We start from the raw sequence: 27,448 nt of genomic DNA, 5'->3' as shown, positions 1-27,448 counted from the left end.
GGTTCAGCAGGGATGAAACCTGGGCCAGGATTGCCCCTAAGGTGGGGCTGGAATGAAAAGGACATATGTGAGTGAAAGATCCAGAAAGAAGACGGACCAGGACTCGCAGACTCAGACCTGGTAGATCCAGTGGTAAGGGAGATCGAGGAGCTGAGAGGCTGGGAGGACAAGGGAGGTCCCTTACAACACGGCAGACCGGGTCTGAGCCAGGCTCTCCTCTGAGGGTCACAGGGCAGGGTTCTCGTTAGACTGCGCTGGGTGCAGGGGGTACTGGAGGGCTGTCTGGTGGAAACACGGGATGAAGGGAGATGCAGGACTGGAAGTGAACCCAACAACCAGGTAGCCAAGTGGTACGTGGAGGCTGGGTGTCAGGAGGAGGAACGAGAGCTGTGGGGTTCTGAGGACTCAGGCTAGAGTGGAGGGGGCGCGACCTGAGGACAGGCAGCCTTGGTGACTTTCCAGTCAAGGGCAATAACCAGAGGACAGCCCAGCAGGGAGGCCGCCTCCACGCCGAAGCCGGAGCTGCCTCTGCGGAGGGGGGAAGTGAAGGGTGCCGTGGGCTCCTGACCTTGCACGTTTCCCAGGGAGGGGATGACCTGTGGGAGAGGGTCCTGCCATCCCTGAACTGAGGCTGCCCCCAGGGGCCCGGGGCACCCAAGCCTTCCACCCGTGGCCCCGTGGAGCAGGCTGCCTGCACACGGGCACCCAGCAAAGCAGCGGGCAGGCAGCTTGCGCGCACCCTGGGTCTGCCTCTCCCCGGAGCCCCGCTTCAGGCAGCCCAGCCTCCCATAATTGCCTTCTAAAAATATCCTTCCCCCCACCCCCACCTCTTGATTTCAAAATATTTAGTTTTCAGGGTATTTAAAACGAGAGCTGGCGGCTCTTCCAGGTCCAGATAACAAAGCTAAACATTTATGCTTCGACTGCATTTCTCTGAATCGGCTCAGATCTTGGGGCTTGATACGGCAGTGGCAGGAGGGAGAGGAGTCAAGTGCAAGATGGATCATGTGCGGGCCTCCCTAGGGCTGGGGGGCAACTGGCCCACCCCCACAGAACCCCTCTAGGACCCCTCCCTTCGTTGGGGGACCACCTACCGCTGTTGACGAAGAGCCGGCCCCTGACGGTGTCCTTCCCCAGGATGTTCTCAGCCTCGCAGACGTACTCCCCAGCGTCCTCCACCTTCACCTTGTTGAACTGTAGTCGTGAGTTCTTTCTGGTTAGGGAGGGGATAAGAGGCGAAGAGGCGTGAGCCAGGGCTTAGGTTGGCCGTGGCTCCCCAGCAGTCACCCAGAGGTCACCTCTCCCTGCACAGCCACAGCGTCTACGCCGTGTGGACGGGAAGTAGATTCCCTCCGACCAGCCATTGCTGGGGTCCAGGTGGAGTGCAGAGTCCCCAGGGCTGGAGGGAGACCTGGGCACCCAGGACAACATTGGGATTCTAAGTCCATGAATCGTCACATTCACTTTTCCAGGGCTGGGCCTTCTCTGTAACCATTTTTCTAGGGGAGGAAAGTGGAGTCCTTAGGAAGTCGCATGGCCACCTTCCTCCTTTTCCTTTAGTGCCCTTCTCTCAGGCCCGCTGTGTCTCCCCCCACCGCCTTCCAGTAGAGCAGCTGCTGGCTCACAGCTACCTCAGCCTTCCCTTAGAAGCGGTAGCCCGTCACTCTAGATAAGCCAGGCCTATTTCCAGATACCCGGCAGGGCCACCAATCTAACAGGTTCCCATGGCAACTGTGCCCAGCCTCCCAGTCCAAACCTGTAGCTCTCTCCTGCCTTTGTGTCGGCCCTGCCACTAAGGGGCACTCTGTGGCCTCCTCAAGGGGTTTCGCTTCATTCATTCAACAAATGTTCACCGAGTGCCTTCTGTGTGCTGGGAGCTTGGATACCTCAGGGAACAAAAAGATCCTATCCTCAAGGCCTGACTTGACCCTCGTGGCTAATCTGGAGGAGGACAGGACAGGACAGATGGGAAAACTGAGTCCCAGAGGGGCTTCCGGACTTGTCCAAGGGTACCCGGCAAGGCAAAGGCAGAGGTGGGTAAGGAGCTGGAGTTGGTGAGGACTTGGGCCCCAAGCAGCTCGTGGGCTGTCTCCTGATGCTGAGGCTGACCCCTCTGTGGAGGGCTTTGCACCCAGCCCTGCATGCCACGAGTTGTGGGGTGAGGCCTGGGCAGAGACTTCAGTGCTGTGGGTGACTCCAGGGCACCTGGCCCTGCTTCCCCTCTTCTTTCTGAAGACGCTGCCAAACCTCTCCTTCCTTCCGTGGGCTTCCCTGCACTTGCCCGCGGTGCCTGGGCTCCGTAGGATCTGTTCACACCTCCCATCCCTCCCCCTGCCCCAGTGCTCTTTAGGGCCAGTCTGAGCTCCGGATTAAACCCCGGGACCCCAGCCTGGTCCCCGGGGGAAACAAAAAGTAGCATGAAAATTTCTTAACATGATGTAACCTCCTCCTCTTTTAGTCCCGAGTTAAAAAATCAGATTCCCAGAATATGCGCAGTGGGTTGGAGGAGTGGTGGCATGGGAGGTAGGGTAGCCGAGCTGTCCTGCCCTGGGCCCAGGGATGGAAAGACAGAGCCATGAAGCTGATGGGGGAAGGTGTGGATGGTGAGAAGAGAGGCTGCACCAGGGATGGAGGAGATGGCAAAATGACCCACATCCCTCCCCGGGCTGTGCTTTGGGGACCTACCTGTCTCCTGAGCTCCACCTCAGCCTCTGATGCTGGGTTCTTCCCAGACCTCCTCATTCCAAGATCCCCCAAACCAGCCTCCATGAGCTTGTCTTGTCAAAAAGGCCCTGTTGCCGTGGTGATGTCCTTGCCGACGTTACAGTGACAGCTGCCTGACTCCGTGCCACCCCTCCCGGCTCACGCCATTCTCTGTCTCCTTGGCCTGGTGTCTGCCTACAACCCTCTTCTGTCAATTCAAGTTTGTTCTCTTCATTAAACAGAGCCCTGGAGGCCCCTCTGGCTAAGACAGCATTTCCTTCCTGGCTCCAGCCTAATTAGATGCCACAGATCTCAGCTGTCCCGAACCAGGCTTCTGCTTCCTGACCACCAGCTCTTCCCTGACATTAGATGAGCAGAGGAGGGGATCACCTGAGGGTCTCCGGGTCAAGAAGCTATAGGGGACACAGACTCAGAAGCTCCTTGTCACCCACCCACAGCTGAATTCAAAGGAGCTTCCCTTACACGACATGACGTGCAGCAGGACAAGGTGGAGCTAGGCTCACAGTTAACTGGAGGAATGAAAGCTAAAACCAGAAGGAAGGGCTTCCCGCACGAAGGGGTGTGAGATGTGTGGAAAGGTGGGGGTGCAGGGAGAGCCCCTCCCCTTTAAGGTGCCAGAAAGAGGCAAGGGGACATAAACAATGACCCCTAGGTTTGCTGGCTGCAGACATCTTGGGTTACCAGGTGTGTGATGATCTCCCCAGTTCCAGGAAGGTGGCCCCAGCCTTGCACAAGAGGCTCTGGGGTCAGTGCTGAAGGGTAGGGCTCTGTGGGGCTCTCAGGCCCCTAAAGAGTGCGGGCAACTACGTTTCTCTTCTCCTCACTCCTAGCTCCAGTCCGAAGCCCCAAGGACTCAGGACTCCCTCCCACCTTCTGGCAGGCCTAGTGCCCGCTTGCTAGGCTGACCTAGGTCTGCCCCTGTGATGGACACCCCTCCCCTCCTTCCTCAGCCAGTTTTCTGCTGGCAGGGACTAGGGATCTGGGTGGCTGCTTCCTCCACCCGTCCGCATGTTCCTCAGTGCCTATCTCCTGCTGCCTGCCTGAGGGGCCAGTTCCAGCCTGCCCCTCATAAATAAGGGAACACTCGGCTCTGCACGGGTGGGCTCCATGCCCAGGGCTGGGGAGGGGGACGGTTTTCTCCTGGCACAGGAAGCCTTGGGTGAGATACCTCAGCGGGGCAGTCCCAGAGACAGGCGGCACCCACCGGGAATGGGCCTCCGTAGACCAAGAGTGATGTCAAGACAGAGTGTGGCCTGGGCAGAACGGAGCGCTGGGAGGGCCAGAGTGCAAGCTGCAGCGTGGGCAGAAGGAAAGAGAAGATTTTGCCAGAAAGGAGACTCCCGCCCCTCACCCCTAGCCCCCATGCCAGGTGAAGTATGTGTCTAGAGGTGGCAGCTCTCTGAGTCACAACATGGGAGTCAGAAGTTCTCCATCATGGCCCCTCCTCCAACCCATCGCCTCACTGCAGGGAGCCCAGGGGCATGACGGGTGGAGCAAGGCAGTTTCAGAAATGCAGCAGATGGGACAAGGTCCTGACAGGAAGGGAGCAGAGGCACACTTCAGGCTCTCAGCGGTCCTTAGTACCCAGGAGGAGACCCAGATGATATGACCAGGCCGTTTCCAGACTGGGTGACCCATTTGTCTGATGACACTGTGGCTTGACCAGGACAGTAACTTGTTCAAAGGCCAGCCCAGAGGGTGTCCTGCCCAGTCCTAGGGGCACCCTGCACCCAGGAGAGGAGAGCTAGTCCTGCGAGATCCTCATCAATTCACACCGGAAGTAGACCTCCTCTGCCAGGCCACACAGGAGAGAGGGTGTGTCTGGGTGGTGGTCTTGGAGGCTCTCATGCTGGGAGAGACAGCCCCCCAACCATGCTATGAAGCCGTGTCTAAGGCACTGTGGGAGGAGACGGTGAGAGCTTGCTGGAGGGCTCAGGAGGGTGACCCAGAGGATGTGGCATCTAAGCCGGGCCTTGGAGAATTTTGCAGAGGACAAGGTGAGAGGAGGGGGGCGGGCACTGCCAGCACAGAGAACAGTCTGGGCCCAAGGCCAGGGGTCAGGAGCACCGAGGTGTAGGGGAACAGCGAGGCAGTGAGTTACAGGCCAGGAAGGGGAGCGTCAGAAGGGCCCCAAGACCTAGGCTGTCCTGGCATACTGCAGGCTCTCGAGATCTGTCAAGCAAATGAATGAATGATCAGATATGTGCCCTGTTAGAAAGATCATCCCCTGTCAGAGTCACAGGGGTCAGTGAGTCTGTGGACCCCTCGAATTGCAAGCAAAACCAGGTGTATAAAGAGCATGTTTTCTGAAGCAAGGGTCAAGGTCTTTACCAGATTCCCCACTAGAAGCTAGACTAGAAGCTCCGTGAAGGTGGGGACCGTGTCTGCTCCGATTCTTGGTGCAAACCCAGCCTCTGATAGAGTGCCTGGCACACAACTGTTGCTCAGCACATGTATGTGAGATACAGAAATGAATTCACAGAGGGGCCTGTGGCCCAGAAAAGGTGGGGTGTGGTCAAGAGTGAGACCGTGGAGGAAAAGAGGCTAAAGCCAGGGAGGGCAGAAGTGAGCAGGGAGAAGGGTGCCTCCTTCCAGAGGCGGGGTATCCACCTGGAGGGGACGGCATGGGGGCAGGTGCCAGCCAGCGGGCAGTCTGGTTCTGCCACAGCTGAGACGGGAGCACAAGGGGCAAGGCGGAGAGGCTAGACTGGGCCATTCTGGGTTAGAGATGTCTGTGGAGCTTTTCTGGTAAGCAGCCTGAGGTGACTTCTAAAAATTCACTACTGACCCAGAAAACCCCTCAAAAATCATGCAAATCATAGAGATTCAAGTCTTCGTGTTCACTTTAAGAACACTCGTGAAACTGTCCGGGTCATTAAGGGTATGCATATCTGAAAAGCCACCAAGTATCTGAAGGATGTCACTTTACAGAAAAAACCTGTGCCATTCCATCATTACAATGGTGGAGCTGGTAGGTGTGCCCAGGCCAAACAGGGGGGCTGGAAGCAGGGTCGGTGGCCCAAAAAGAGTGCTAAATTTTTACTGCACCTGCTCAAAAATGCAGAGAGTAATGCTGAACTTAAGGGCTTAGATGTAGATTCTCTGGTCATTGAGCACATCCAGGTGAACAAAGTCCCCAAGATGTGGCGCAGGACTTACAGAACTCATGGTCGGATCAACCCATACATGAGCTCTCCCTGCCACATTGAGATGATTCTTACTGAAAAAGAACAGATTGTTCCTAAACCGGAAGAGGAGGTTGCACAGAAGAAAAGGATATCCAGAAGAAACTGAAGAAACAAAAACTTACGGCCTGGGAATAAATGCCGCAAAAAAAAAAAAAGAGATCTGTGGGGTATCTCCGGGGTGGTAACTAAGTGTTTACCTGGCAGCATGGGTCTGGAAAAAGAAAGGCCATCAAACTAGAGATGGAGGCTTGGGGGTCATCAAATATAAGAGGGTGAAATCACCTACCGGTGGAGAGGGGAGAAGAGTGAAGCCCCGAACACAGCAAAGTCCCAGCATTCGTGACGCCTGAGACAGTGTGCTCAGAGGCACAAGAGGACCAGCAGGAGGACCACAGGGGCAAGGAAGCAGGTGGCACCCATGCCAAAGGCTGCTGAGAGGCCTGGCGGCTGGGAAACTCTGAGGTCACAGGGTCTGTCGAGAGCCACAGCTGCAGAGAATTGGGGTTGTATTCACAGGGCAGATTTCTGCAGAGCAAAGAGGAGTGGAGGATGAGCTGTAGAGTCAGTGGGTGCGAAACTCCCTCCACGTGGTGATCGAGGGAAGGAGCAAGATGGGGCAACAGCTGGAGGAGGAACGGGAGGCGGCAACGTGGAGGGAAAGCTTTTAGAAGAGAGGCGATGGTAGTGGTTTGTTGGGGGGAGAGAGAGAGGCTGAAGTCACCAAAGAAAGGAGTTTGTTGGCGGCACAAGGGCTCTGTGTGTGCAGGAGGATGTGGGTGAGTGTGAGGGCCACGTGCGGATCAGGAGTGGGATGAGGATGGGCCATGTTGTGGACTGTTTGAGAGTAACGCGGCCGGCAAGGAGCACCCCGTCTCCTGACTTCTGCTGTCTCAGTGAAGTAGGGGGAAGGGGAGACGGGGCCCCCCAAACTGTAGAAGCCTGTCCACTCCTCTCTCCAGCTCAGAGCCAGGCTTGGCGGGGAAGGGGTGAGGTGGCCTCAGAAGGTGAGCTTGATGGGCACCCTGTAGACTGGTGACACCCCAGACCCCCCTCCCAAGTTCCCTGAGGAAGCAGTGTTCTTTCAGCCATAAACCTTTGATCTGCACCAAATCCTCTTAAATTACTTTCTGTTTTCTGCCTGGACCACTTTCCAGGGTGACCAGTCCTGTCTTTGCTCCCTGTTCACAGAGAGAGAGTCAGAAAACTGGAAGCCCTGCCCAGACCCCTGACCCCCACCTCCTCTTTCACAGGTTTCGGAGACTAAGGCCTGAGGGCAGGATGTGTACATCCGGGGCCACCTGGCGAACCAGGATCAGCCTGAGCCCAGACCCTTTTTCCATCACTTTCTCTTGTCGGACAGGTTGGAGGGTCCTCTAAAATCATCTTCATTTGCATTTTGCAGGGGTGAGGAGGAAATGATAGCTCCTCTGGAGGGGCAGGAAAGGCGGGGGCGTGCCTCAGCCAGAGAGGGAAGTCCACAGGGCCCTCAGGGCCCGCAGAACAGATGTCAGGCTTGTCCTGCCTTCTCACAGCCCCTCAGGAGAGAGGTGAGGGGCTGCCCTTGGACGTCTGGCTTCTCTGGTGCCTGGAGCCCCCTGTCTGGCCAATCCAAGATGGAAGAGAGGCCACCTTCCACAGCCCAGAGACCCTAGAGCTTCAGATTCTCTTCCCTGGAGCACTGACTCAAAGACTAAAGTCAATTTCCATGTCACAGGGGAACTGTCTGAGATACAGACTCCTTCGACACCAGTCAAAGCCATGTGCCTTTCCCTCACCTGGCTGTCTGCCCAGTGCCAGCTTGCTGAGCTGAGGAACCAGCCCGTCATCACACGTGCCCTCCCAGACCCAATCTAGAGTCAGGGTCCTTCACCAAAAACTGCCCAATGGTGGGCTTTCCGACCCTGTGGCAGGTCCTTTGAGAAGCTTTATGCCCAAGATGGGACTCCACAGTTAAAGCTGATTTGGACAATCAAATTGCCTTCAACCATCCAGGGACATTAATTAAGCAGGTACCGTCATCTGCAAGACGCTGGGGCAGCATCACCAGAGGGGCTGGAGCTGCCAGGAGAAACTGGGCGCCACAAAAGAGGGGGGACTGGAACTGGTTCCACCGGTGGATCTGGGGTAACAACCCTGGGCTCTTCCCGGCTCAGGCCCCTCCTTCTGAGGAAGGATCAGGGGTGGCCGGGTGGATGGAGGGAGGGATGTCGCTCACCTGCCATTGCCGTACTTGATGCGAATGTCGCGGCTGCGGTTGAGCTCCTTGCCGTCCTTGAACCAGCGGTAGGAGGGCTGGGGGTTACCAGCTGCTGCCTCACACTTCAGTGATTGCTTCTCACCCACCTGTCCCGTCTGGCTCTTCATCTTCTTCAGCTTGGGCCGGGTGGCTGTGGGGATACAAGGCAGGAGGTGAGCGTGTTGGTGGTGGGGCAGCGCCAAGCACGCGCAGCAGAGGAAGGGCCACTGTCCTTGGGGGGTGGGGAAGAGGGTGAGCCTGGGGAGCCACCCCTCCTGGTGTCACTTCCTAGTTCAAATCAACAAGCCTTCACGGAGGGTCTGCGTTGATGTCAGTGTGGGTACCGCCTGTGGAGAGTTTTCCTTCATGCCTGGAATGGTACTCAGAGCTTGATACACACTAGCTGATGAAAATCACCCCGTGAGTTCATTGCAATGATTAAACCCATTTACAGATGGGGAAAACTGAGGCTCAGAGTGGTGAAGTCACTTCCCCAAGGGGCTGGAACTGGAATTCAAACCCAGGTCTCCTTGACTTCAGTGCTCAAGATCTAATTCCTGTCCCAGACCCCCAGGCCTATGCTGGGCCCAGAGGACACAAGTGGACCAAAATGACAGACACAGCTCCTGCCCTCAGGAAGTTCAGTCTAGCAGAGGAGCTGGAACCTGGCCTTGACATCACAGCGTGGTTTATGGAGGCCTGGGGGTGCTGAAGCCCAGAGGTGTGTCTCCAACCTAGAGTGGGGGAGGAGCTAACTCAGCTGAGAGTTAAAGGATGGGGGAGCTAGAAGGGAGGGAGGTGGCCCAGGCTGTGGTTTATCAGAATCCCACGTGGTCAGCAAGGTGAGCTGCCCTGAATGGGTGAAGTGGTGTGGCTGTGTGGGGGCTGGGGCCTGGGGCTACACTGGTGGGCACAGGGCTGCAGGGCTCCAAATGCCAAGCTAAGAGGTTTCTCCCATTTTTCTTGAACACCATTCTATTTCCACCTGCCCTGGTCTCCCATGTTTCATCTCCTTGCCCCCCTCCCTCTAACAACCTAAAAAAAGAAAAGGAAAAAGTACTCTGTTCTTAGGACAGTGATGGCAAGTCCATGCTCCCTGCTGGGGCGTGTGATAATTTCCACTGGGACAGCCCTGTAAAGGATACCCAGTGCCTTTGTGTGTGCTCTCATTTGGTCACCGAGCTCTGTAAGGCAAGTGTCATGCTAACATAAAGGGTGAAGATGAGACTCAGGTTAAGTAACTTGGCCAAGGTCACCCAGCCAGGCAGCCACAGAGCCCAGGTATCTGGATGTGCAGTGTGCCAGGCTTGTAGCAGGCCGGTGTCTGCTTTTGCAGCCTCAATGGCTCTCTTTGAGGAACAGAGAAACTGGTTGAGGGGAGGGTCTGCTGGGGCCAGAGAGTTGTCTGGGGACTGACTGACCCTGTCTAGGCCATTGGTCCTTCCCCCACCAGTTCAGAGTCACAGCTCAAGCTGGCTCTGGATAAAGACAGGTGAGAGGGCCTGGCTACAGGGGCCCCTCACTGAACCTAACCCTGGGCTGCTGCTTTTAGTAGGGAGTAGATGAGCGTGGGGTACAGGGGTAGAGGGAGCATGGAGAGAAAGTGCTCCCAAAGCCTTAAAAAATATAGTACATAGATTCAAAAAAATGGTGCTTGTGAAATGAGTTTGTTCATTTTAGAAAATTCAAAAATACAAATGGATAAAAGAAAATAAAATCATCCATTATCCTAGTACTTACCAGTATTTAAAACACACATACACACACACACACACACACACACACACACACGCACCTACACATCTATTTTTAAACAAAGTGGGATCAGTGCCAGTAACATGTTTCTTTCATGTAATGAAACACTGTAAGCCTTTCATCTTGGCATTAACTATTAATAACATTTTGCAAACTGACTTCTATAGGACAGGCATATCCAGAAAGAGGATAATAGATACTACCTAAGAAAACGGTTCCACGAGCAAATCAGTTTGGGAAACATGTGGGTAAACATTAAAGAAGTATCTTCATTGACTTCAGTATGATTCCCCAAGTAAGGGTCTTGGAGCTTTGTTGGGAAACCCTTGACTTTATTTCCTTGAAATGCTATTATCTGGAATAAGTTCTATAACATAACAACTTATGTGTGTATATATTTATAGATATATAAATATTGTAATAGAGAATATATTCACATGATTCAAAATTCAAGAAGTGAAAAGGGGTATATGGCTTAAAAAACAGATCTCCCTCTAACTTCTGACCAAGGCCACACAGTTGCCTTTCTAGAAGGCAATCAATTTTATCAGTTCCTTTTACATCCTTTCAGAGACCTTTTAAGCATAAACAAAAACCCCTAGTATTTACACACACATTTTTTCCCTGTAGCACCATTTTTAGGGTTGCATAATATTCCTGAATGGGTGAATCAGAACTTATGTAACCAATTCCTACTGTGGAGCATTCAGCATACATTCTCCCCTGCCTCACCACACCCCATCACAGACAAGCCCAGAGGAACACCCTTGCAGCTTCATCCAGTGTATATATCCAGTGCACATCAACCTTTGCACAGATCCAGCGTATACTCCTGTAAGGGCAGTGAGGCTCCTGACTCAGACTGCCTGTATTCAACCCACGCTTTGCTATTTGTTAGTTCTATGTCCTCAGGCTATCGCCTTAATCCTTCTGTGCCTCAGCTTCCTCATCTGTAAAACACAGGTGATAAAAACAGCTCCTACCTTATGGGATGATGATTGAGGATTATATGAGATAAGGGATGTAGAGCTCTGGCACGCACAGAGCATTTAATAAAGGTTAGCTATTACTGTTATTATTATCCACAATTATTTCCTAAGGCAATCTTCCTAAAAGTGGAATTGTTGCACCAGAAAGGTGTGCAGTTTTCCTCAGCTTTACACGTTGCCAAACTGCGTTCTGGAAAGGTTGCACCAATTTGCACTCCCACCAGTGAACGATGGTGCCTGTTTTTTCCACACCTTCACCACATGAGGCATTATCATGTATTTAATCTCTGCCAATTAGCTAGGCAAAAGATAATGCCTCTTTGTTGTTTTCATTTGCACTTATTTGATACCTGGTGAGGCTGACCGCTTTTCATAAGTGTATTGGCTCATTGTATTTCTTCTTTTTGAATTGCCTGTTCTTGTCTGTACTCTTGTTTTTCTACTGGGTGCTCATCTTCTTACTGATCTGTAAGAGTTCTTTATAAATAGCAAGGCTATTCACCTTTTGCCACAATGTTTTTCCCCAATTACCTGCTTCTGACATTTTTAAATGCTGGTTTATTGTTTTGGGTTTTTTTTTTTTTTTTTGACACTCGGAGGTTTTATGTGTATCAACCTATCAATCTGTGGGACTTTCTGGAACTTCATTATTCTAGTGTGATTGAAGCCCTGCCTCAGCATCCTTCTCCCTTACCTACACCCCACTGTCCTCCGTCTGCTTGCTCTCGGGGCCCCGTCACTCCTTATCAATAGTTATCAACCCTAGATGCTAATGAGAACCATATGGGAAGCTTTAAAAAGTGTGTCAGTGCCAGGGACATTGTTCTGGACGTTCTGAAGCAGGACCTGTGAGGATGGGTCCAGGTATGTGGGTTTTAAAAATATATAATAAATATGTAACATACTCTAGGCAAGAGCACATATTGTAAGCGTAGAGCTTGACAGCAAGCTGCAAGCTGAACACATCTTCACAGGCGGCTTTGCTCCAATGTTGGGTTGACACACAGTGATCTAACCTCTTGGTCACCTGGTGACCTGCAACTAGGCTCCTCCCCCTCCTCGTGAACTGGGGACACAGAGAGCTCTTCTCAAGTTCTCAGGTGCCTCCTTACCCTGCTTGGAGAGTGTTGACCTTCCCTGAAGTTCTGAGGTTAGGGAGACCCCTGACCCCACCCTCCCCAACCCAGGCCCCCTTCCTCCCAATGAGCCAGGGTGGGGGTGGTGGAATACCTGGTGGGAGGAGGTGGTGCTTCCTGACAAGTCCTGGCGCCCTGTGCCCTGAGCCCGAGGCCACTGCTTAATGGTGGTGGTACTGGTTACACAGAGACTGACCCAGAAACAGCAGACACAACCCCAGTTCAGAGGGCCCGAGGAACTGGGGGCTTCAAGGTCGTTCCCTGCCACCAATGGGAAACCCAGGACAGCATTTCAGATGACAAGGAGCCACCCCATCTAGTGAGAACCTTGTGTGACCTGACCCGAGTGACAGTCCACTCACTTCAGAACAACCCCATCCAGTTCACTTTTTCCCCATTCATTCACCCTACTATATACCAGGCACTGTTCTGGGCCCTGAGTGTACAGTGGTGAACAAGGCAGATAAACTTCCTGCTCTTGGGAGCCTGCATTAGAGTGAGGAGAGTAGATAACAGCAAACAATCTCAGGAAATATGAGGCAGTAATAAGCTCCTGGATAAAGGCCTTGAGGGGTGAATGCGCTTGGTGAGTTCAAGGGATAAAAGAGGCCCAGGTGGCTAGAAGATTCTGGAAGGCAGGGGAGCCTGGAGAAGTAGGCCCAGGTGACTGACATGAGGCTGTGTGAGCTAGGACGAAAAGTCTGGGTTTGTTTTGCCTCCCCCCGCCACTTTTTATGTGCTTACTAGAAAACTTTAAATTACATATGTGGATCGCATTATATTCCTGTTAGACAGCACTGGGCTAAAGGATGGCAATAAAAACCACCATACATTTCAATCATGCTGTGTTCTTTACGAAGAGTCTTCTTTTCTGTCTCTTAACAGTTCCTCACGAGCATCATCTGAGATACTGAAAGCCTATGTCTCCTGCTCTAGCAGCATCCAGTCCTGGTCCCTGTTCACAGATACCTTAGTTCACGGCTCTTTGAAAGCCAAGGATGTGTGTTTTGAAAGGAATGGGACCCTGTGAACAGGCTGCATTTTTTACTTCAAGCAAGTCCCTTGGAGAGAGGAGCGGCAGCCCAGGAAGAACACCCCGCAGGTGGCACTGGGAACACTGCCCAGAGGACCTCTGTACCCTCACTCCTGGGCCTGGAGCCCTGTCAGGCTTTCTGCAGTGAGGAGCGTGGACAACCTGCGCAAGATGGCCCTGGAGTTTTGTAGATGTGATGGGAAGTATCAGAGGCTTATAAGTCGGGGAATGACTTGATCTTACTTTACTTTCTGCATTTTAAGCTCGTTCTTATCCTGAGCCACCATTGCTTCTCCCACTGCATCCCATCGGATTCAGTACCAGACCCTGGGAACACCTGGGACAAGGTTAAGAGGCTGCTGACACAGCAGACTTTGAGGAGCTGAAGATAGAGCTTAGACATGAGTGGGCCAGCTCTAGCCCCAGCCTGGGCACCATCTCTGAGCCAGGTCCGGTATTGTCTGGGTCACTTTTATAGCCCAGGGCCCAGAATGCAATGCTAGTGTGAGGTATGGAGACCACTATACCGTGTCCCTAGAGTGTCTTGGGGTCAGAGCTGAACCAAGCAGAGACATAGTCTTCCTGGGGTGGATGGGATCTGTCAGGACAAGAGCTGAAGCAACCCAGTGGGTAGGCTCTCAGCCCCTAGTCAGTCAAACCTGTGTTTACTAAGTGCTACTATGTGCCATGTCCTGTGCTGTCCCAGACAGAAATGACCTAGCCCCGTATGGAGCAACCACTCCTACCCACCAAGGAGCTTAGCTTGTTCCTCTCTGTTATTGTTTTGTTACATAAGAAATACATTCTTGTTGTAGAAAAATTGCACAATGTGGGTTTCCCTGGTGGCGCAGTTGTTAAGAATCCGCCTGCCAATGCAGGGGACACGGCTTCGAGCCCTGGTCCAGGAAGATCCCACAAACCGTGAAGCAACTAAGCCTGTGGGCCACAACTACTGAGCCTGTGCCCTAGAGCCCGTGAGCCACAACTACTGAGCCCACGTGCCACAACTACTGAAGCCCGCGCGTCTAGAGCCTGTGCTCAGCAACAAGAGAAGCCACCGCAATGAGAAGCCCGCGCACCGCAACGAAGAGTAGCCCCCGCTTGCCACAACTAGAGAAAGCCTGCGCGCAGCAACGAAGACCCGACTCAGCCAAAGATAAAATAAATAAATAAATAACTTTATTAAAAAAAAATTGCACAGTGCAAGTAAGGAAAAAGAAAAGCACATTTAAATCCATTCAATTACCACCAGAGAGAAAACCACTGTCAACATTTTCAAATACTTCCTGCAAGACTCTTCTCTTGAAAACGTTTTATAGCCTACTTTTCCTGGTTAACGTATTATGAAGACATTTCCCCAAATCTAGAAATACAGATCTAAATCATTTTAAAGGCTGCATAATATTCTGTTGCTCAGAGGAACTTGTTCAGTTGTCTCCAACGTTCTGCTAATGTTAATAATATCGCCATAAACTTCTCTATAAATTCAGCTTTGCAGCCAAAGGGAGGGCTCACAGTCCTGAGGGTCTGTGCTTATTTCCCCACACAGAGAGGGCACCCTAAAGGCCCAGCACACAGGAGAGCGGACAGACGAGAGGCATCAGGTAGAAGCAAGAGGAAGATCTGTGTTCAAAAGAAGGGGGTGGAGATTCCCAATTCCCTGCTTCCCCGGGGCTGCTGCTCCCCCCCGCCCCACCCCGGGTGCTGGGGCAGACAGCAAGTTGACGGCCTAGGTGGCCCTAGGGTGTTGTTCAGCTCGCCCTTCACCACCTCTAGTGTCTCCTCAGACCAAGCCCTGTCTACTGAGCTCCCATCCTCCTTGAGAGGTCACTTTGTCCCGTTCCCGTCCCAGTCCTGCTGCTTAGGGCCCACCTAAGCTCTCTGGAGTAGGGGTGTGGGCGTGTGGGGACAGCTCTTTTGGCAGCTTTCTAACAACAAGAGGAAAGTCTCTCAGGGATGACCCAGGTCTCCGCAAAAAGATCTCCCTTGATAAGGGATCCCATAAAACCTTAAGACACATCTCAGTTGCCACGAGTCGGGCCATGGTTAATCTGGGGGCTTCTGCTTTCTCATCACCCGATGCCAAGCTGGGGCACCTGGCCCGCATCTGTGTGGCAGGGAATCCCCAGAAAGCACCTCACTGAAGAGAACAACAACAGTAAGAACAATCAGGGCTGCTCCTTTCCCACATCCCAGCCCCGAGGCCAGGCAGTACCGCTGCTGCCAGCAACTTGACCTCATTCCTCTCGGCAGTGGGCGGTGGGTGCGGAGCCTGCAGAGATCTGAGAGCAAGACGGATGCCTGGGACAGGGCCAGGCAGCCCAGCCAGGCGGACCAGGCCCGGCCTCCCTCCCGACAACCAGGGCGCAGGGGCAGCGGACTCCTAAAAGGGTTAATGGTCCCCACCTCCTGACTAAGGCTGAGCAGTCCCCTTTGCAGGGCAACACCTGGAGACAATGCGGCCAGCCTGCCTGGCATCAAAGTCGCCCACTGTCCTGCTGCTGATGGGCTGTGGGCCAGCCCCTCCCCACCCCTCCCCCACCCAGAAGTGACCGCGACCTCTGGGAGGTTAATTACAGACTCCAAGTTCAAATGAGAAGGAAAGAAGAAACAACAACAACTAAAAACACAGCTGGTTGAAGTGAGCACAGAGGGCCTACTCTGAAACTGGCCCTCAGGTATCCTCCCAGGAGCCTGCAGAAAAGCCACTCGATACCCACAAGCCAGGCCTCCCAAAGGGAGTGTGTCCCTGCTGGGCCTCTTGGCTTTCCCTGAGCCACCTTTCCTCAGCCAACCAGGCCCAGCCTGGTGCCTGGGCTTGCCTTGCCCGCCTCTCACACCATCTAACAAATACCCACCTCAGTCCCTGTGATGTACCAGCCACCTACCAGCCATCAGGGATATGGTGCTAAGCAAGACAACGTGGCCACTGCCATGGGCTCCACTGAGGCTGGGAGTGGAGTGAAAGCCAGCCCAGACCTAATGGGCTCTTAGCTCAACAGGCCAGGTGCCTGACACCTCAGCTACAAGGTAGAGAAGAGGGGCCAGGGCTGGCTGGGGATGGGAGCTAGAGAGAGCAGACGCTGGTCCAGGGGCATGGGTGAAGAGAGGGGAAGGGAGGAAGGAGGAGGACACAAAGCTTGGCAGCTCTAAGAACAACTGAGATGGTTCCTGCCTTAAAGCCTCGCCTGCCCATCCAGAAGCACCCATCCACTGACACCCAACCCTACAGTGCGAGGGCAGGGCAAGAACAGGCCTGTCTTGACCACCAGGGCCAACACTATGCCCCTCCCTTCCCCCAGTCCCCTCTGCCAGGAGCCCGGGGGCCTGACAGAAACACTGCCGCCTCGGGACCCTCCCAAGACAGAGATGCCCAGCCCTGGGAGTCAGGCAGGTCTACGCCACAGTTCCTCACCTAGGTTCAGGGCTGAGACATGGGGACATGAGCAGCAGAGATGGGGGACTGCGGGGGATGTCACCTATGTCTGGGGAGACTGCACAGGTTCACAGAGCAGAGGCACCAGTTGCTGGGGTGGCATACGGCTCCCTGGTTCTTACCAGTGCTCAGGGCACAGACCGCAGACACCTAGAGTTGGCACAGAGGAAGCCGTGCATAGCAGAGGAAAGAGCAGTAACCGAGGACACAGTAGTTCAGGCCTTTGTCCTGGTCTCCCAATTTTCCAACTGTCCGCCCTTAAGTAAGTAGTTTAGCCTTTCTGCGCCTCAGATGACTCATCTATAAACCACACTCTGCCTATTTTAGAGGAATGGGGCAAGAGAAAGCTCTCTATGGAGGGATGGAAGAGATTATCATCTCTTTGGCTGCTGGAGGTAGAGGTAGGGACAACAGAGATCACAGTCCTGCAAGGCCATTACCATTTGCCCAACTCTGTTTAAGCTCCTCACTGGGCAAGGATGGGCCCTGGCCTCGGAGAACACTCTGGAGAAGGCCTGCTGCTGATGGACTAGGCTACCCCTTGTTCAAGGAACCCAGAGAGAAAGAGAGCTGAGGAGGGGAATCCCAGAGTCCCTTTCCCCTTTGGGACAGGTCTGCACTTCCCACCTCATCAGCCTGGCTGGAGAATGTTGTTCCTGAAGCTCTAGGTCAGTGGAAAATGAAGTGGGGGTGGGAAAAGGGGAGGCATCTTATACACCAGACAAGACTGGCTTCTCAACCTGGGATGCATGCAAAGCCACAGGATGACCTCAGGGCCTCTTTCTGAAGGGTTTGCCAAGCTCATTAGTAAGGAAAAGCAGCACCTTTGTATTAAAACAAACAGATCTACGGTGGAGTACACTTGCAAGTTCCTGTGGATTTTTAAGATAAAATAAAAATACAAGAATTCAAAGAAATGTTGGGTTTCAGGGGAAAAAGTCTTAGCAGGCCTGACACAGGTAAGGATACAGGCCTACGTGCTCACCAAATGCAGATACCTCAGTGGGTTCTGGGGTCCCCCACGTTGCCAGAGGCCTGGCCACCCTCCCTACAAGTTATCCTTGGAGAGTCCTGGCCTAAGCACTCTGGAGTCTGGGAGGGCTGTGTTGTGGTCTTTGTGGTCCAGGCTAGTGAGACAGGAGGCTGGAAAGAACTCACCCTAAAACAGATCACTGTCTGGATCTGCAGTCAGTAGCTCACGAACAGCACGGGGGAAAACCAGTTTCTCCATCTTCTCTCCCAAGACTGCTCTTTCTCCTGAGTTCCCGCTTTCAGTCACCTTGTCATCTGTGACAACTCTGTGTCTCTCCCCAAAGGTGGAGACCAATCACCTTCCACCAAGCCTCACCCTCCTAAGCCTCCATTGTCTGCCAGGCCCTGGTTTAGGCTATATTGGTCCCCCAGCCCAGAGTACCACTCTGGGAAGATTCACCTCTGTATGCCTCTCCGACATTCAGAAACCCTCCTTTGGCTCCATGATGTCTGTAGAAGGAAGGCTACGGGCCTTCCTTGGCTGGCAGCCAGGGTCCTCAGGGGACGCTTGCTTGGTCAGTGAATGGCCCCTTCCCAAACACAACTCTCTGCCTTTTCCCCTACTGGTTCCCTTCAGGAATTCTATATTCCAGGCAAACCAAATCACAGGCTGATCCCCAAGTGTGCCTGTTCTGTATTCTGCCTGCCTCCGTGCCCTCTGCTCATATGCTCCGCCGCCATGTCTTTCCCCACAGAAGCACAGTTGAGAGTGTCAGACACACAGGCTGGGGGTCAGACCAGTCTCGGCTTGCATTCTGGCTCTGCCCAGTGTCTTGTATAACTAGACAAGTTACTTAACCTCTCTGAGCCTTTAGTCCCTTGTCTGTAAAACAGGAACAATCTCACCCGCCTCTTAAGATTGTGGTGAGAATTAGATGGGGATAACGTATGTCAAGAACTTAGCGCAGTGCCTGGAACAGAGAGACAGCTCAACAACTGGCCCTTCTTATTCATCTAAATCCCTCGAGATCACCTCAGATGGCATGGCCTTCTCTAATCCACTGAGCCAGGAGCAACCTCTGCCTTGCACAGACTCCCTGAGCATTTCACCTGCCCTACTTTGGGCTTTCTACCTCAGAGCAAAGTGGGTTCTTATCTTTCTAGACTGTGGGACCCTCAGGGAGGGGATGTGTGGGAGCACAGCCATACTCCTGGTGTCTGGCACTGAGCAGGTGCTCACTGATCACTGGCTGAACAAATAAATTAGTGATCTAAGCTGGGCTGTGACTGATGGGTGCCTCACAGTGGCCCAGGTCAAGACTGCTGCGAGCATTCAGGGGAGGGTGGGGTCCCTTGACGGCTAATCCCAGGGCCCTTTCCCACCCAGCACTCCTCCGCATCTCAGTCCTTTCCTTCCCCCTCAGCCAAAACAGGCATCTGCCCCAGGATAGCAGAGCAGATGGTGCAATTGGGGCCTCCCTGAAGAACTACCCTTGCTCAGCCCACTGGGCTGCTCGACAGCTGAGGGGCCCCCGGCCGTGGGCAGGAAGCTCAGCCAGGGCAGCCTCTTCCCATGAGACTGCTCTTCTTCAAACAGGAGAACGAGGGCTTCCCTGGTGGCGCAGTGGTTGAGAGTCTGCCTGCCGATGCAGGGGACACGGGTTCGTGCCCCAGTCCGGGAAGATCCCACATGCCGCGGAGCGGCTGGGCCCGTGAGCCATGGTCGCTGAGCCTGCGCGTCCGGAGCCTGTGCTCCACAACGGGAGAGGCCACAACGGTGAGAGGCCCGCATACCGCAAAAAACAAAAACAAAAACAAAAACAAAAACAAATAGGAGAACGGGCCACAGGTGTCTGTGTACAGAGGTGAAAGAGCTTGATAACGGCCTCTGTCGTTCATTCGCTCAAGCATGTACCGGGCACTCAGGACATGTTGGGTACTGAGGGTCACGTGACACGGTCTCCCTGGTGGGGATTCCAGCTGAGCGGGGTATTGCCCACACAGTGGGGTCGGTACTGTGATGGGGAGGTGCTGGGTGATGCGAGGGCACAGACCATACACCTCAGCCTCCCTCCTCACCCTGAGGGCCAGGGAGGGCTCTGAGGAGGGAACAAAGCCTGTGCTGGGCCTGAAGGGTGACAGGAGTTGGCCAAGAGGAGGGAGACAGTGTTCCAGGCAAAGGGTTCAAAGGACCAGGGCAGGAGACCACAGTGCACTCGGGGAACTGAGACCCGGGGCTCAGTGGTCGGCGGGAGGGGGCAGTGTCTCAGGAAGCTGTTGCTCTCTTTCTTGCCCGGTAGCTGCCAAACCCTTTACCTTGTGGTGTGTGAACTTCTCTGGGCCTCAGTTTGCCCATCTGTACAGTGAAGGGACTGGCCCCTGAGCTCAGATCCAGCCTTGCCTGACTGGGCTAGAAGTCGCCGACCTCTGGCCAGGCCCAAACCTCCAGAATCCTTCTAAAGTGCTGCCAGCTGGTGAGCTATCCCGAGGCAAAGCTCACGCCCCCCTGTACCCACCCATCACCATACACACATCCTGACTAATCGGCTGGGACTGTCGAAGGAGCCCTGGCCGTGTCCTCCCCTTGCCCATCCTGCCACAAACTGGTGGTGGCTGACGATCCCGCAAGAGTGGCTCTGGGAGACCAGGTCAGCCTCCTGCTCAGAACACTTCACTCCGTGCTGTTTCAGAGAAGTCTAAACTCACCAGCCTGACACTCAGAAAACCTGTTTGGCCCTGTTGATCTCTCCCTCCTACACACCATGTTCAGCAGCGTACCTTTGGAATTGCACTTTATTTCCCAAACACCCTCTGTTGCCCCCTTTTGCTCACGTGGTTTCCTCAGCTGGAATGCCGAGCCTCTTTAGATCTCTCCAGCACAGTGCTTCCTTTCGCCAAGGTCTACCTCAACCCCATCTCCTCCAGAAACCCTGCCCAGATTCCTCTGATGGGAATGAGTCTCTCTTCTTGCCACTCTGTGTCAGCCTTTGCCAGGCTCGACCTAGCAGCTCTAGGTCTGTCCCCATCTCTCTCAGCCCACAAGGTGGCGACCCCATTCCCCTGACAGCCCCCAAGCATGATGCCTGGCACAGGTGCCGTGGGGCTGGCATGCCCTCTGCAGGGCTCTGCCCTGGGAGGCTGGGCCACAGCTTAACCAGTGGTTCTCGTGCTTCAGCACGCATCACAGTCAACCAGAGGGCTTGCTAAAACTGCTGGCCCCCATCCCCATGGTTTCTGATTAGAAGGTCAGGGGTGGGGCCCAAGAATTTGCATTACTAGCAAGTTCCAAGTTTATGCTTTAAACCAGGTTCCCACTGGTTGAAACGTTCACCTTTTGCACAAGGGGTTCCATAGGACCAGAAAACTACCCAGACTGGCGCTAGATCTCACTGGACTCTGGATCCTGAGCTTGGTTTCTGCTTAGACTACTGACCATAATAACTTCAGGCTTCCCAGGAGCTCCTCCTGCCTGTCGGTACAGCCTCAGGGCCTTGGGCTGCCCCTCTGTCAGTGCTCCACAGTTCCTATTCACACCTTACTGCCACAGTCACACTGCAAGCTCCTTGTGAGGGCAGGGACACAACCTGCCCATCTCTGTACCCTTAAACCCTGCCCAAGAGCCCAGGAAGTAAATATCTGACCAGTTGTGGGATGGGAAGGACCTGCTCCAACAAGTGGACCAACAGAGCATCCTATGCCCTTCACTGGTTTGTCTTGAGAGGCACGGACTGTGGAAGAGCCTGGAGCCAGGTGGAATGTGCATGGAGAGGCAGGATGGAGGGGGCAGACCTGAGCCTAAGATCCCATGCTGCCATTAAGTCATGCTGGATCACAGGCCAGTCGTGGACTCTCTCCCTGCCTCAGTTTTCTTATCTGTAAAGTGGGGATGATAAAATAGTATCTCTACTTTATAGAACCAGGACTGACATGTAGTAAGTGCTCAGTAAACGATAGCTGCCTCCTTTCTCCCTGCTCCTCTCCCACCCCCCAGCCCCAAGCAGGTTGGGTATGGAACGTTCCTACCTCTTGGAAGGTGCTTTCTCACTCTGGTGAATTCCTACTCACCATCCAGGCTCAGCTCAAACGTCACCCCTCTGAGAAGCCTCCTCTACACCCTCCCAGGAGAACAAATCATTCCTTTCCTCATCATACACCTCATCACATACAGATCTCTGACTTGACACTTGGATGCAATCACAGGTATTTTGTAAGGATCTGTCTGAGCTTCTTGAGGGCAGGAGCTGCGATTTATTTGCATAGGAGGAGCTCGATGAATGTTTACAGATTTATTTGCATAGGAGGCGCTCAATGAATGTTTGCAGAACTGAATACACTATAGTGAATGAGAGCACATGCAGTGTGTATAGTTCCCACGTGGCCATGACCTGGAAGTCTTGGTGAATGGATGGATGGCTAGGCCAGGGCTGGGCTGGAGGAAGACAGACAGTATCCGCTGCACTGTCCCCTGCTAAGTTATAAACGGTGTGCTACAGGCTCAGGCATGGTGGGGAAACACAGTGGGCACACGGTTCTGACGGACCCCAGGTCTGAAGTTTTGGCAGCGCTTTGCCAGTATTTAAAAATAACCCTTCTCTTCCCTATGCCAACTGTTCGTCAGGCCAGCCTTGTGTGCTCGAATGCAGAGGAGACTTAGAAGGAGGAGTGGGGCTGACAACCAGGCATGGGTAGCCACGCTGGGAAGCCCACCCGAGGCCAGGGCTAGGGCCTGCCAGTGCTGGGCTAGCGCCTTTTCCTCCATACACTCCTCACTCTGGCACCACCCTAAGGTCAGGGCTTGGCCCTGAAGCTCCCAGCACCAAGGGCAGAGGGCAGAAGTAGGGATCACTTAGGCATTCTCGTCAATATCCGAGTCCAAGGGCTTCTGCTTCCCAAGAAGCTGCTGCTTCTTCCTCCAGCGGCTCATAGAACCCACAGGGGCCAGAGGGCCTGAGGGAAGGAAGGGCCCAGCTCATACTCTTTTTTTCTTTTATAAATTTATTTATTTATTCCTTGGTTGCGTTGGGTCTTCGTCGCTTCATATGGGCTTTCTCTAGTCGCAGAGAGTGGGAGTTACTCTTCTTTTCGGTGCGCGAGCTTCTCACTGCGGTGGCTTCTCTTGTTGCAGAGCACGGGATCTAGGCGTGCGGGCTTCAATAGTTGTGGCATATGGGCTCAGTAGTTGTGGCTTGCGGGCTCTAGAGCGCAGGCTCAGTAGTTGCGGCGCACGGGCTTACTTGCTCCGTGGCATGTGGGATCTTCCCGGACCAGGGATCGAACCCGTGTCCCCTGCATTGGCAGGCGGATTCTTAACCACTGCGCCACCAGGGAAGCCCCACCAGCTCATACTCTTTTAAAGGAAACTATCCCCTTTGTTTGCAGCCTGAAGCCCTCGGTCCAATTTTACTTCTATCCCAGACTTACTGGCCACTTGATTCCTCCACAGTGGGTGACTCACTGTGTGCCCCCGGCCCCACTGCTGGGCCAATCTGGAAAGACCAGGGCTCTCTGCCCCATCGTCCCCACCACTGAGTGTCTGGGACCTGGGCTGAGGACCTATAAGTCCTGGGGTGTGAACTGTTTTGAGCTCTCAGGATGAAAGCCTGCTGGGCAGTACAAAGTCACTCTCTGCTTGCTGTTCTTGTTCCTAATGAACCCTGAGGTGCCAGGGAGACGGAGCGGAGTGTGAGACACAGGCTGAGCCCCAGAGGGCCAGGAGGACCACTCCAGGTACCCAGCTCAGCAGGGTCATCCAGGGGCCAAGGCCAGAGGCAGAGGCTGCCAAAAACAACTGCCAGATGTGGCTCAGCCACGTACACGTAGGCAGGCGCGTGACCACCTCTGACCTGACCCCGGACAGCCTAAAGACAGGAGTTGATCCTAGAAGTCTGGGCGCTATCTTCACCAAAGGCAGGAGATGGGAAAGATGAAAGAGAAAGACCTTGCAAGGATTTTTTGCGCCCATTCAAATGAGATGTGTCCAGGGTGCTCAGCTAGTGATGCTAATCCCCCTTCATATCCCCATGAAGACCAAAGCCTGTCCCCTGCCCTACTGTGGGCAGACACAGAGTCCAGTTCACATGGGAGCTCCAACAGAAGGACACTTTCCATCAAACCCTGACCGGACTTTCAGGGGGCACATGGAAAAGGCCAGTTACTTAGAATCAAATTCCAAAGTCGTTCTTCAAAACAACACAGCACTTTCAGGGGTTATCAGTTTCTTTGGGGCCAGCTTTCCCCCTTCCTCCCACCCTAATCCCATAGCTCTCCTCCTCTCAGGATTCTCAGAGACACAGGGCCTGAGGCTCTGCCGTTGCTGTGGAGAAGGTGAGAGCTGAGAGCAGAGCACATTTCCTGAGGCCCAGAGAGAGGGAGGGCAGTGCCCGGGGCCACACAGAGGCTGGACCCCAGGTATGTGAGTGAGCTTATTATCCACCCCTCCCCCCAAACACTGCTGCTAAGGCTGGCAAGGCTAACGAGCCACCCCTACCCCAGTCCCCTGGGATAAGGGAAAATGGGGGGTGAGGGGGACCCAGCCCCAGGTAGGGATACCAGGCAGTGGCCCTGCGAATTCTCAGTGAGTCATGGGGCAGAGTTCACACCTGCAGTTCAGTCCCCCCCGGCACCCCTGTGCCCGTTTCCCCACGCCGGCCTGGGTTTTAGTACAGGGGTACCCTTTCTGCTATTTGCCAAGGAGGAGACGGGGCTGCTGGATGTGTGGTCAGGGACAGGGGAGCCAATTAATTAATGTTCCCTCTTTTCTCCCTCCCACTTTCCAGATTCCCTCCCCCGTCTAAGCTGAAGATTTTAATGGATAACTTGCTCACACTCTCCATGTCTGCACCTCCCAATCTTTCAACCAAATGTGGCTCCACCCCGGCTAAGACCCCTCTCCAGCTGCCCAGTGTCCGTGTTCTCCCTGGCGGGGGCACTCTGAGCATAAAAGAGGAGGACCCTGCAGCCTCAGATGGGCAGCTGTGAGGGAGGCCTCCCGCTCTGTAGGCCACTGTTGGCTTAAGCACTCATCCTACCAGGTTTGAAATCAGACCCACCCAGTTACATAGCAGGGATTTAAGACTGTTGCTTCTCACTGACATGGTTTCTTCTGATATCTTGTTTCAGAGCATGATCGTCCCCCATGATTCCCCCATTCCACAGTGTCCCAGGTCTCCAAAAGTCCTCTAGCTTACGCCTTTGGTCTGTTTGGTATCTACTGATCAGCCAACTCCCTGAAAGAAGCATTCTGAAGAGCTGCCCACGGAGAAGCAGGAAACAAGAGAAAGCAGAGAAGGAAAGACAGCAGGAAAGATTATAGTTAGACATCAAGAAGGACTTTCTCACAGGGGTAGAAGATGCTGGAAGAGATCACTGAGAGGCCTGTGGCATCTTCTACTCATAGCCCTCTCCCACCTCTGCCCCAACGCGTACTCTACCCTCTGCAGCTGCTCGTTTCCCGGCGCTATTGATTCTCACCAGCTGAAGTCCATGTGGCTTGCTACCAGCTCAGCTCCTGCAACCTTGACATTGGAAGGGTGCCCTTAACTAGCCAGCCTTCCAAGGTGCCCACATTAGGATGTGTATGGTGGGGTGGGAGAAGAGGGTGGCTCACTGAGCCAAAGCCATGCATTCTGATCCTGAAAACAGGCACCCTGAATTCCTTCAGATCTCAGATTGGAGGTCATCCACACTACACGAACCTAGACTAAGCTGCCTCGCATTAGTATGGTCAGGGCAGACCCACAGTGTCCATCACCTTACAGAGGACTCCTAGACACACTCATCCGGCAGAAATGCGCAAAGAGGCTTTCTTTATGAAGAAGAGAACATAGCCTGGCCTTTAAAATTCCCTTAGTTTCTTCTCTCTACTGGGCTGAAGGCAGTGTTTAACTCCTAGGCTCTTCCCAATAGAGACCTCACCGGCTACCTTGCTACCCCTTCTCTCGCATTACACAGAAATTCAGGAAAGGAAAGGAATTTGGCCAAATTCTCAACCACAGTTGAAGCTTCCCAACTCCCAGTCCAGTGCTCTTTTGAAGACATTTTTATGTTGCAGCTCTGGCAGGAACTTTGGTGAGGGACAGAGACACTAAAATAGGCATCATTGTCCAGGAATGCTGATTGGAAGCCCCAAGACCTATCTCTGGAACTTACTTTGTGACTCTAACCTCAATAAGCCTCAGTTGCTCCTTCTGTAAAACGGGGCTGGGACCACCTACCCCCAGGATTATTATGAGGATTAAATGGAGATGAACCATTTGAACATGCTTGGTCTGCTTACAAGTACAAATAGGCATTAACGAAATGCTTGCCTGAAAAAGAAAAAAGTGAGAACCCGAGGTTTCCCAACTGCATCCCAATAGTGCAAGCCTAGTTCTGGGGGGGAGGACCTGCACACCTTAGGCCCATCCCTGAGAAGCCCAAGACCAGTGCACTGAATGGAGACCCCTCCTCCTTCCCCCCTGCAGCTGCCCAGGGAGGGCACCAAAGTGGGTCTCAGCACAGGCTCTGCTGCTCACTCAGAGCAACTTCTCACCTCCCAGAACCCAAGGGAGTCACTCCTGAAGACCAAAGAGGACAACTGCCTGATGCCTGATCCAGTCCTAAGGGAAATACCTGTCACTGAAGCAGGGGCTCCCTACTCCCTGGGGCTCTCCGGGACAGGGCATCCCTTCTCAGGAGGTGGCAGGCAATGCTGCCCTTGCTCCAATGGCTGAGCAGAACTCATGGAGGTGTGGCACATGGGTGGCAGCGAGCCCAGAACACACTCTGAGGACGGGAAGACAGTGACAGCTCCCTGAGCACTGCGGCCAGGCCAGGCCCCGCGTCTGCCTGTCCGCTGTCTTTTGGTCAGCCCCACTTTGCTACTAGCTGCGGTGTCCTCGCGGCAGGCCGGTCCGCTCGGGTCGTGTCTCTTTCCCGCCCGCTCCGTCGGGACGCGGCGGCCCGGGGACAGGCGCGCACAGCCACCGACCGGCTCCGAGTGCGCAGTCCCTTGCCTGCCCAGCCGCGGAGATCCGCTTGCACGCAGGCACCCGCGCCCCTCGGTGCCTGTCACCTCGGCGACCGCTCGCACAGCCCCGGACTCACCCGCGAGACGCTGGGGGCGGGTGAGAGGGTGGCAGGTTTCTCCCAGGGAAACGGGGTGTCTGGGTGCGCCGAGGTGCCCTACCTTTCTCCCCGGGTTCGAGCTCCAGCTTCCTCCCCTCTCGGTGCTTCTTGGCGCGGCCTCGGCCCCTCCTCCTGGACTCCGACATTCTGCCCCGGGTCCCGGGTGATGGGACCGACGCGAGATGCGAGGCGCGAGGCACGGGAGGCAGGGGGACGGCCTGAGCTCTCCGCAGCCGCGCTGCGCCCCCGCCGCCTGCAGCCCCAGAGCCGGAGCGCGGCGCCTTTCTTATAGGCGGTCACACCCTCCGGGGGAGGGGAGCGCCAAGCCTTAACTCTTCCCCTCCCGCGCCCAACGCCCTCACCACCCACACCCCCACCCGCTCCGGAGGCCGGGGCTGAGCGCGGCCGGGTTTGGCCTTGGACCCCTCCCGGGGCCCACCGAGGGAGGCAGGACCGGCGCCCAAACAGAGCGCCACGACCTCCTCGCCCGGAGAGAGGGCTGGAGCTGGGCTGGGGGCCTGAGACGTGACTGAGGAGGGGGAGTAGAGATCCCCCAGCGAGGGCCAGGCTGAGGACAGCATGGGGGTGGGGAGACAGCGAGAGTACAGCCCAGGGAGGGACCGAAATGAAGCCCACTGACCAGCCCAGCGGAATGGGAAGCACTCTTGCTTTTTGCAGTCTGTCTCCACTGCTTCGTGCGCCCACCAGCCTGCCCGCCCGCCCCGACCTTAGGGGCAGTGTGCCGGTGCCTCCTCATCCCTGAAGGTCTGGCTGCAACCCCCTGGGATCCCACCAGCCGGGGGAATACCGTTTATGGAGCACCATTTGTGCCTGGCTGCAGGGGTCTGTGGCCCAGGAGCCCCTCCCAGCCAGC

At 54.5% G+C, this 27,448-nt stretch overlaps 1 protein-coding gene across 3 annotated transcripts in view; it reads right to left on the bottom strand.

Moving 5' to 3' along the window:
• The window catches only part of NRG2 (neuregulin 2), a 179,688-nt gene that overhangs the window by 29,719 nt on the left and 122,521 nt on the right, over positions 1-27,448 (bottom strand). For 2 of the 3 annotated variants that reach the window (XM_060008723.1, XM_060008720.1), the window contains exons 2-3: positions 8,128-8,299; positions 1,095-1,213 (exon numbers count right to left, since the gene is read on the bottom strand). In XM_060008723.1, coding sequence (XP_059864706.1) covers positions 1,095-1,213; positions 8,128-8,299 — 291 coding nt within the window. Of the gene's footprint in view, positions 1-1,094; positions 1,214-8,127; positions 8,300-26,635; positions 26,817-27,448 lie in introns of those variants that run through there. The other variant, XM_060008721.1, reaches the window with a different exon arrangement.

This window comes from Delphinus delphis, chromosome 3 (genome assembly GCF_949987515.2).
Source record: "Delphinus delphis chromosome 3, mDelDel1.2, whole genome shotgun sequence".
Lineage (NCBI taxonomy): Eukaryota > Metazoa > Chordata > Mammalia > Artiodactyla > Delphinidae > Delphinus > Delphinus delphis.
The sequence above is the reverse complement of the archived record's forward strand: the minus strand, read 5'-3'. Positions and strand labels throughout refer to the sequence as shown.